The following is an 11,506-nucleotide window of genomic DNA, read 5'->3' as shown; positions in this document are numbered from 1 at the left end:
GGGGGGGGGGGGGGGGTCTCTTTCTCATGCAGAAAGCTATTTACAGGGAAATGCGATGGATTAGCTGAAGCTCATCAATAGGGAGCGCCTGCTCACCCGGTGCTTTACAGACTGGCCACCAATCGAAGGGAATTTCAATATTTACCTACATCCTCGTTTTGTTAGTTGCAGTTAAGCAAACACGCAATTCGCTAATTCATGTTAGTGGATGAGTGAGACTTGTTTAAGTATTTTCCTTCCACGCTAATGATGATTCATTTGAATGACTTTAGGTGTGAATTTTGACTCACGGGCCATTGAATACAGATAAACAACAGGGTGGTTCGTTTTAACATCTATCCATGAGCCAATTTAACGATCATATTACAATTACATTAACTGGGCAGATAGTTTTGTTCTGACCTATTGTACATATGTTATTTGTCTGTCACACACACACACTCCTGCAAACAGAAGTATATAAAATGTATTCACACACTGTTGGAGTGAGATGAAATACACAAGGATTAAAGGCACCCAACACCACAAAGTCACATCACAAAATGCCAAAACAGTCAAAAGTGCATTCATCAGTCTACATGAATTAAATCGATCGTTTCATGTATTTGTTTTATACAGTGTGGCTCCGATGGCATTAGTACCCCTGCAGAGGCAGATCATGAGGAATTGTTTAGTGTTAGGCTGTACCGGAGATCTTTGAGTTCTGAAAATCATTTTCGAGCTGAGGTTAACAATTGTTTAGGTCCTTTTGATGAAGGAAAGCAAAGCAACAAATTACTGAAAAAGTCTAGTTTGTGTTGGCCGCTACAAAGTATTAACTTAAGGGGGCTGAATAATTTTGCACGCCCAATTTTTCAGTTTTTTATTTGTTAAAAACGTTTGAAATATCCAATAAATTTCGTTCCACTTCATGATTGTGTCCCACTTGTTGTTGATTCTTCACAAAAAATTACAGTTTTATATCTTTATGTTTGAAGCCTGAAATGTGGCAAAAGGTCGCAAAGTTCAAGGGGGCCGAATACTTTCGCAAGGCACTGTAGCTTAGCCCAAGCTAGCTGCCCCCAGATCTTCCTGAGCAGCTGGGATCTCAGACAGGTGGCTGGGTGACAGTTCACAAAAGTCGTAGCTCCAAACGAATGCCCACGGAGCATCACCTGCCTGTTCACGTTTCAAATCGATTTTCCCCACTCAGTGACACACCCGCTCTGAGAAAACAACTCTGGTAATTGGAGACTCCATAGTCAGAAACGTGAAGCTAGAGACACCGGCGGCCATAGTCAAATGTTTTCCTGGGGCCAGAGCGGGCGACATTGAATCCTATCTGAAGCTGCTGACTAAGGATAAGCATAAATACAGTAAGGTTGTTATTCACGTCGGCGCTAATGACTCCCGAATTCGCCAGTCGGAGGTCATTAAAATTAATGTTGAGTCCCTGTGTAACTTCGCAAAAACAATATCGGACTTCGTAGTTTTCTCTGGACCCCTGCCCAATGTGACCAGTGATGACATGTTTAGCCGCATGTCATCATTCAACCGCTGGTTGTCTAGGTGGTGCCCAGAAAATAACGCGGGCTTCATAGTCCAGGTCGCAGTCTTACACGCCTCTCTGCTGTCTCTTTACAGCTGCTACCCACCCAACACTTCCAGTACCCCATCGACACTGTAAATTATATAAATCAAGAATCAACTCAAGAGGAGTTATTCATAAGAACCCAATTAAAATTAAGACAACTCCTCTTAGAGTAGAAAGTAATAGGACAATCAAATGTGGACTATTAAATATCAGATCTCTCTCATCTGAATCTCTGTTGGTGAATAATTCGATAAGTGAACATCACATTGACTTACTGTGTCTTACTGAAACGTGGTTACAGCAGGAAGAATATGTCAGTCTAAATGAATCCACTCCACCTGGTCACAGTAACTGTCACATCCCTCGAAACACATGCTGAGGTGGAGGTGTGGCAGCGATCTTTGACCCAAGCCTATTAATCAACCCTAGACCTAAACATAAACATAGTTATAACTCATTTGAAAGTCTCACTCTGAGTCTCTCACACCCAAACTGGAAAAACTCAAAAGCCAGTTCTATTTGTTATTGTATACCGTCCATCTGCTCCTTATTCAGAGTTTTTAAGTGAATTCTCAGACTTTCTGTCTGATTTGGTGCTTAGTACAGATAAAATAATCATAGTAGCCGACTTTAATATTCACGTAGATGCCGACAATGACAGTCTCAACCATGCATTCTGTTCATTATTAGACTCAGCTGGCTTTTCTCAAACTGTAAATTGTAGGACCTAAGCGTCCTGCATGTTCATTTCTGAGGAAGAGTCGAAGTCAGAAGAACCTTTAAAATATTTATTACAACCTTGATGAAGAAAAGCAATTACAGAGCTCTCGATTCCGTTTCTATCTGAAGCCCTATCACACAGAGAAGTCAGTGCATAGCTGCTGCAGGAAGCCGGAACCATGAGTTTCCTCTGCATAAAGAATTTATAATAAGAGTCATGCAAATGATCTGACGTCATCCGTGTTGTCCTTCATCCTCCTTCCTTGGTTGGTTTCTTGACCTCATTCTGACCCCTCATTTGGTGATCTTGTCGCCAGGCAGATTTTGATCTGTGACATTCTCAGAACAACACATCCTGACCTTTCAATAGACAGTTTTAGAGGAAGCACCTCGAGCGTTGCTATGCAACCGTGGACTACTTCCTGTATGTGGTTTCCTGTCTACTCTTACAGCCTTACACATGTCTCCTATATTCTTAAAGACAAGTGAACTGGTTAAAGCAAAAGTAAATAATAAAGCATATGATACTAAAGTAAACATGTAGATATATTTGCTAATGCAGATTATAATGTCAATCCTATAAGGCCACGCATTTCATATAATGTTGATAATTGTTGATAATCTAAAGCTGAGACAATCAGACCTTACACCCACACACAATTCTTGTGCAGACAGTTTAGTCATCTCAGTATGTATCTGCACGACTTCCTGTTGTTCTGAGTCTCTCTGCACCTACTCACAGCATTTCATGTCCACAGGTCAAACAGATTAAAGAATTATTTGAACCGTTTTGCAAATACATAACATAGCACTATATCATTTTATTAAGAATTTCTTTCTACAAAATAAACCCACTTACTGTTTTAATCACACTCTTGATCTTGTTCTGACGTATGGCATCGAAACTGAACACTTAAGTGTTTTCCCAAAACCCTCTTCTGTCTGACGATTTTCTAATAACTTTTGAATTTACATTAATGGATTATACACTGTGTGGGAAACAATTCCACTACAGTAGATGTCTATCTGACAATGCTGTTACGAAGTTTAAGGAAATAATTCCATCATTATTTACTTCAGTGCCATTTGCCAACATAGTGGAGTGAGGCCACCTTAACTTTACTCTAGCACAAGTCAATAATCTTGTTGATAGCACTGCAGCCTCCCTGCATAATACACTTGATACTGTTGCCCCTCTGAAAAAGAAGGCAGTGAAAAACAGAGGAGGCTAGCCCCATGGTACAGCTCGCAGCTCCGCTCCCTAAAGCAGGCATCACGAAAAATGGACAGGAGGTGGCGCTCCACTAAGTCAGAAGAGTTTTTCATAGCCTGGAAAGATAGTTTAATAACATATAAGAAAGCCCTTCATAGTGCCAGAACCACATTTTATTCATCACTGATTGAGGAAAATAAGAACAACCCCAGGTTTCTTTTCAGCACTGTAGCCAGGCTGACAAAGAGCCACAGTGCTGTTGAGCTTAACATTCCCTTAGATCTCAGCAGCAATGACTTCATGAGCTTCTTTACAAATAAAATCACAACTATTAGAGAAAAAATGGGTCGAACCACTCCCACAGCTCTCGCAGATGTGCCATCTACTACAATGGCTTTAGAAACATCTGTAAGACCTCATTTATACTTGGACAGAGGAGGCTAGCCCCGTGGTACAGCTCGCAGCTCTGCTCCCTAAAGCAGGCATCACGAAAAATGGAAAGGAGGTGGCGCTCCACTAAGTCAGAAGAGTTTTTCATAGCCTGGAAAGATAGTTTAATAACATATAAGAAAGCCCTTCATAGTGCCAGAACCGCATTTTATTCATCACTGATTGAGGAAAATAAGAACAACCCCAGGTTTCTTTTCAGCACTGTAGCCAGGCTGACAAAGAGCCACAGTGCTGTTGAGCTTAACATTCCCTTAGATCTCAGCAGCAATGACTTCATGAGCTTCTTTACAAATAAAATCACAACTATTAGAGAAAAAATTGGTCAGACCATTCCTACAGCTTTCATGGATGTGCCATCTACTACAATGGCTTTAGAAATATCTGTCAGACCTCATTTATACTTGGGACTTCTTCTCTCCCATAGATTTCTCTGAGTTGACCTCAACAATTGCTTCATCTAAATCATCAACATGTCTCCTGGACCCCATCCTGACCGGGCTGCTGAAAGACATCTTTCCCCTAATCAACACATCCATACTAGATCTGATTAACCTTTCTCTATTAACAGGTTATGTTCCACAGGCTTTTAAAGTTGCAGTAATTAAACCTCTACTCAAAAAGCCTACTCTTGACCCAGGTGTCCTAGCTAAGTATAGACCAATATCCAGTCTCCCGTTTATTTCTAAAATTCTGGAAAAAGCTGTTGCTAAGCAGTTATGTGACCACTTTCACAAGAATGATTTGTTTGAGGATTTTCAGTCAGGTTTTGGAGTCCATCATAGTACAGAAACTGCATTGGTGAAAGTCACCAATGATCTTCTCCTAGCCTCAGACAAAGGACTTGTCTCCATACTTGTCCTCTTAGATCTCAGTGCTGCTTTTGACACCACTGATCACAGCATCTTACTGCAGACACTTGAACATGTTATTGGGATTAAAGGAACTGCACTAAGTTGGTTCAAATCTTATTTATCAGAAAGATTTCAATTTGTTCATATTAATGATGAATCTTCCACACAAACTGAAGTTAGTCATGGTGTTCCACAGGGCTCTGTGTTAGGTCCAATTCTCTTCACTTTATACGTGCTCCCTTTATAATATCAGGAGGCACAGCATAAATTTCAGTTGCTACGCAGATGATAGTTATATTTATCTATGAAGCCAAATGAATCAGATCAGCTGGTCAACCTTCAAGCATGTCTTTAAAGACATAAGGGCCTGGATGACCTGTAACTTCTTACTTCTAAACTCTGACAAAATTGAAGTCATTGTGCTTGGGCCTGAAAATGTTAGAAGTCTGCTGTCTAATCATATAGTTACTTTAGATAACATAGCTCTTGCCTCCAGTACTACTGTGAGGAACCTTGGAGTAATTTTTGACCAGGATATGTCCTTTAAATCACACATAAACCAAATCTATAGAATTGCCTTCTTTCACCTACGCAATATTGCAAAAATCAGGAGCATCCTGGCTCAAAGTGATGCTGAAAAACTGGTCCATGCATTTGTTACTTCCAGGCTGGACTACTGTAACTCTTTACTATCAGGATGTCCCAAAAGTTCCCTAAAAAGTCTCCAGTTAATCCAAATGCTGACAGGAACTAGCAGGAGAGATCATATTTCTCCCATATTAGCTTCTCTCCACTGGCTCCCTGTAAAATTCAGAATAGAATTTAAAATCCTTCTCCTAACATACAAAGCCCTTAATCAAATCAAATCAAATGAAATTTTATTTGTATAGCACCAACTCACAACAAAAGTCATCTCAGGACACTTTACAAAGTAAGGTCTAGACCTTACTGTTATCACTATTATTACATAGGGAAAACCCAACAGATCCCCCTTGAGCAAGCACTTGGCGACAGTGGAGAGGAAAAACTCCCTTTAAAGGAAGAAACCTCCGACAGACCCCGGCTCTTGGTGGGTGGCCTTCTGCCTCGACCGGTTGGGGTGTAGTAATGTGTAATGGTGGCATATAGAAGCATAGGGAGAGAGAGGAGAGGAGAGGGGAGGGGAGGGGAAAGAAACTCAGAGCATCATGGGGCCCCCCAGCAGCCTAGGCCTATAGCAGCATAACTAAGGGAAGGCTCAGGGTCACCTGATCCAGCCCTAACTATAAGCTTTATCAAAAAGGAACGTCTTAAGTCTAATCTTAAAGGTAGAGAGGGTGTCCGCCTCCCGAACTGAGACTGGGAGTTGGTTCCATAGGAGAGGAGCTTGACAAGGCTCCATCATATCTTAAAGACCTCGCAGAGCCCTATCATCCTAACAGAGCACTTCGCTCTCAGAGTGCAGCTTTACTTGTGGTTCCTAGAATCCACAGAAGTAGAATGGGAGGCAGAGCCTTTAGCTATCAAGCTCCTCTCCTATGGAACCAACTCCCAGTCTCAGTTCGGGAGGCGGACACCCTCTCTACCTTTTAAGATTAGACTTAAGACTTTCCTTTTTGATAAAGCCTATAGTTAGGGCTGGATCAGGTGACCCTGAGCCTTCCCTTAGTTATGCTGCTATAGGCCTAGGCTGCTGGGGGGCCCCATGATGCTCTGAGTTTCTCTCCTCACCTCCCCTTTCCTCTCTTCCTATGCTTTTATATGCCACCATTACATATGGCGGTATGGAGGTTTCTTCCTTTAAAGGGAGTTTTTCCTCCCCACTGTCACCAAGTGCTTGCTCAAGGGGGATTTGTTGGGTTTTCCCTCTGTAATAATTGCGATAATAGTAAGGTCTAGACCTTACTTTGTAAAGTGTCCTGAGATGACTTTTGTTGTGACTTGGTGCTATACAAATAAAATTTGATTTGACTACTGTTTACCTTGTGATTGCTGTGATGAAAGATAAAATCATTACTGACATGTTAACTTTCAGAGGTTATAAAATCTTTCTTTGAAGTATTTTAAACCAATGTGTGTGACCTGAAACATTACACCCCCACTAATCCAGCCCCTTTTGTCTTATTTTAACACAAAGGTGTTTTCCGTTTGAGTACCATTATGGGTCTTGCTGACTTTGCACTCACCGGTTTTATTTAGAATTTTGGCCAAGTCACATTAACCATGATGTCTCACAGTGCCAGATCATTTGTCATGAGAGGGGGAAAAAAATAAACAAATTACAAAAAAATGTTGAAAATATCATTTTTGTATATTTCTGTTTAAGGAAGGTATAAAAATGTAATTCTACTTGTATTTATTTTCAGGAAACCGGGTTAAAAATAACATGAGAGCACTGTGAACCCTGAATCTTGTATTATACTGAACCTTGAGCTGACTGTTCTGTTACATGCCTGATATGCTGTATATTATATTTTCCAGCCTAGTAAAGCCCAGTCCAGCCCATTTGGTATTGGTTCTGGCCACAGTTACCAGACTGACCCAGCCTCCTACAGTCCCCTGTCGTCCCCAGCCACTTCCTCACCCAGCGGCAATGCCTACTCAGGACTGACAAACCGCAGCACAGCTTTTGGTGAGCCTTTCTCTTTATCTGTTATCCTCATTTATTACTGGGTGATTTAGAAACATACCTACAGCACAGAAGAGTTTGTATGGGTTTGGCAATAAAAGTGAAATCTATATCATCATAGTAGTGAAAAATACTAGGGAAGTAATATTTGTAATTTTGTGATATCAATAGGGTAATTTATCATCACCGCCACGGGATCATGATGTACCTGTCAGACCGTTACATGTGGTTTTTTTGCTAGTACAAGTGTGTTAAGGTCACAGAATTTGAAGCTGACATAGTGATGCGCCATCGCCACCTTTTATAGCTGTTGTGTGGCAGTTTTTCTGTTTCAAGAATTCACATGGGCAGAAAGGAAACTGACAAAATGCATAACAACTGGTAAATACTGCAGAACGAAGGCAATACTAGCACCATTTGGGACTGAGACAGTCCTGGATACATCTCACAGAAACAGCTGGAGCACAGCTGTGAACTACACTTTAACGGAGATCAGCAAACAAAACAGATGCACATACACAAAGCCAACAATTTTGTAACCACCCTTAAAGTATTTTTTCTTGAAAAAGTAGACCACCATATTTGAAAGGCACCTCCAGTAAAGCACAAATCTCACTTTCATGTGGCTTGTTCTAGTGTATTTTGGTGTCTTCTCTTCATTTTGGTGCGCCAAGAAGCAATTGCTCACTACTGCCACTGGTGATTGGGGGATACCACTGGGCACCAAACATCCATCCATCCATTATCATCCGCTTATCCAGGGTTGGGTCGCATCAGGTTCAACAAGGTAGTCCAGACATCCCTCTGCCCAATGAGGTGTTCCAGCTCCTCTGGCGAGATTGTGAGGCATTCCCAGGCCAGATGGGATATACTATGCTTCTGTGACACAGCTGGAGCTAATTATTCCCATCCATTCAGCTAGTATATAGCTTCAGCTCGCTGTGTCACCCTTGCTAGTCAGTTAGTTGCTCTTGCTACGTCCAGACAGGCAAGACCACAGGAGTTTTTCCTCCCCACTGTCGCCAAGTGCTTGCTCAAGGGGGATTTGTTGGGTTTTCCCTCTGTAATAATTGCGATAATAGTAAGGTCTAGACCTTACTTTGTAAAGTGTCCTGAGATGACTTTTGTTGTGACTTGGTGCTATACAAATAAAATTTGATTTGATTTGATTTCTTCCTGAGAGTTTTCCTCACTCATTTCCTACCAGCAGCTTACCTGAACTCTCTGACGCTAAGTCTCCGCTTGCCCAGCATATGTACTAACCTGTATCCCTGCTGCTGCCTGGCTAGTGCCAGAAACTGTTCCACTCCACTTACTTGAACTCTCCGACACTGGCTCTGTGTTAGTACTTGCCTGCTGTTCATGCCACAACCAGGCTAGTTCTTGCATCTGCAACTCCTCGACGACCCACTGTGCCTAACAGACCACTATAACCCTGGATCCTCTACCTACCTAAAGCTTCTCACCATCATCCAGTCCCTACTGAACCAGCTTTGACTTTACTCTACTCCTCAATGACCCACTATATTAACAAGACCACTCCAGCCCTGCAACCTCTATCTACCTGAAGCACCTCTCCATTTGCCAATCATTCCTGAACCTGCCTCGACTCTGCTCCACTCCTCGACCTCTTGGGATGACAACCCGACCTCATGTTCCCGGCCTCATCCTGTACCTTTGCTCTAGCACTTGTAATAAAGTCTTTGAATTATCTGTTGAACCAGTGATTCGCCATAAAAGCAATAGTTGGAGAATGAACAATCTTTCATCTAGAAAATATACATATTTTTCTTCCCTCCATCAGCCCTTATTGTGACCTTTTTCTCATAAGCAATTAACTAACCCAATATGTAACAGAAACCATAATTCATTCAATCATAATCAGTGACCATGCTCCTATTTCTATCCATCCATCCATTTTCCTCCGCTTATCCGGGACCGGGTCGCGGGGGCAGCAGTCTAAGCAAAGATGCCCAGACTTCCCTCTCTCCAGACACTTCCTCCAGCTCCTCCAGGGGAATTCCGAGGTGTTCCCAGGCCAGCCGAGAGACATAGTCCCTCCAGCGTGTCCTGGGTCTTTCCTGGGGCCTCCTCCCGGTGGGACATGCCCAGAACACCTCCCTAGGAAGGCGCCCAGGAGGCATCCGAAACAGATGCGCGATCCCACTCGGGATCTTGCCCTTTCGGTCATGACCCAAAGCTCATGACCATAGGTGAGAGTCGGAACGTAGATTGACCAGTAAATCGAGAGCTTCGCCTTACAGCTCAGCTCCTTCTTCACCCCGACGGACCGGTACATCGACCGCATTACTGCAGAAGCTGCATCGATCCGCCTGTCAATCTCCCGTTCCATCCTTCCCTCACTCGTGAACAAGACCCCAAGATACTTGAACTCCTCCACTTGAGGCAGGAACTCTCCACCAACCTGAAGGGAACAAGCCACCCTTTTCCGACTGAGAACCATGGCCTCAGATTTGGAGGTGCTGATTCTCATCCCAGCCACTTCACACTCGGCTGCAAACCGCCCCAGTGCACACTGGAGGTCCTGGTTTGATGGGGCCAACAGGACAACGTTGTCTGCAAAAAGCAGAGACAAGCGCTCCTATTTGCTCCTATTTTACTCAAATAAAAATACTCAAATCCCTATTAAACCCTTTAAAAGATGGTACTTTAACATATCATTGCTTCAGAATCAGCTTTATTGGCCAGGTGTGACGAACACACGAAGAATTTGACTCAGGTACATTGGCCCTCAGACTTTGACAGTTGTATTAAAAAAGAGTGGGCATTCTTTGTGGAGATGAATGGCTCTCTGGGAACCTCACCCTCTCGCCGCAGACAAGGGCCCCACGAGGCGGGCCGCTACTGTGGGAAATGGGAAAAGTAGTAATTAGAGGAAAAATATCATATTCATCATACAAGAAAAAACAACAAAAAGTTTTGGAAAATAATTTGGAATTAAAGATAAAACAACTGACAATCATATTCAAATAACCCTACTGAACGAATACAGAATGAATTGAACCACCTCAAAACTCAACTCGAAAGTATTATATACAAAAAAACACAATTCCTAATTCATCAACTTAAATATGAACAGTTATAGAGATATTTGGAAAATCAACTACGTAACACAACAAAAACAAACCAACACCATAACTGTATCATTACACACAGAAAAAACATTCGACAAAGTTAATTGGTCATTTCTCTTCAGCACACTGTGCACGTTTGGTTTTGGAGAGTCATCTATCCACTGGATTGAAACACTTTATACATCACCTAGAGCTACACAAATGGGATAACCTCACAAAGTTTCACATTTTATCGGATGCCCACTCTCACCATCTCTATTTGCCATTTTCATTGAACCTCTATTTGAAATGCTTGGTGGTTAGAACAGCAGTTCAGATGTTTGCTAGTGCTAGTGACTGTGTGGTAACAGTTAGCCTGAATTAGCCTGAGTAGATAAAGGGCTGTGTTGGGTGTGTGAGTGCAGGCAAAGGGGGCGTGTAGTTCTGGGACACTGGAACACACTGTTGAAGCTTCTCAGTGTTGTGGGCCCAGCTCAGTGAAACACCAGCTAGTGAGAGGGTGCCCACCCGATGACCCTGTAGATTTGCCTTCACTCCTACACCCACACAGAATTTGTATTCACTCACTGGAATTGGTCATAGTCATCTTTTGATAGACAGTCTTGGTTAGTGTCAGTGGAGGGACAACTGAGTGGACCTGGCTCTCAGAGGTGACTGCCATTAAAGCCAGTTGGACCAGCCACTGCTTAACCTGAGTGAATACAATACTGATGCTGTGTCAAGCCACATATCTGCTCTTTGCTTGGGTGAGAATAGGGTTCAGTGATGCTTTGTGTTAAGGGCAGATTAGGTCTGGAAAATGGTGTTGCTTGTTGTGGGGCTCTGAAAACGTATGATGGCATGGCCTGACACCCCCCTCTTTGGGGAGAAATAATGGCTACACATCATTTAAATAGTATACTGGGCTTCCATAGGAATGAGCTCCCATTCTCAGTCCCGAGTAAGTCAGCGTCTTCCCCAGCCGGCTGGGGCCCCAAAAGGGACATGGTCCACTGT

General features: G+C 42.7%; 1 protein-coding gene across 1 annotated transcript in view; it reads left to right on the top strand.

The window, feature by feature from the left end:
• arnt2 (aryl-hydrocarbon receptor nuclear translocator 2) overlaps positions 1-11,506 on the top strand; it is a 67,282-nt gene that overhangs the window by 44,580 nt on the left and 11,196 nt on the right. The window contains exon 9 of the mRNA XM_020618873.1: positions 7,268-7,418. Within this exon, the coding sequence (XP_020474529.1) occupies positions 7,268-7,418 (151 nt within the window). The remainder of the gene's footprint in view (positions 1-7,267; positions 7,419-11,506) is intronic.

This window comes from Monopterus albus, unplaced genomic scaffold, assembly GCF_001952655.1.
Source record: "Monopterus albus unplaced genomic scaffold, M_albus_1.0 scaffold210.1, whole genome shotgun sequence".
NCBI classification, from domain to species: domain Eukaryota; kingdom Metazoa; phylum Chordata; class Actinopteri; order Synbranchiformes; family Synbranchidae; genus Monopterus; species Monopterus albus.
The sequence above is the reverse complement of the archived record's forward strand: the minus strand, read 5'-3'. Positions and strand labels throughout refer to the sequence as shown.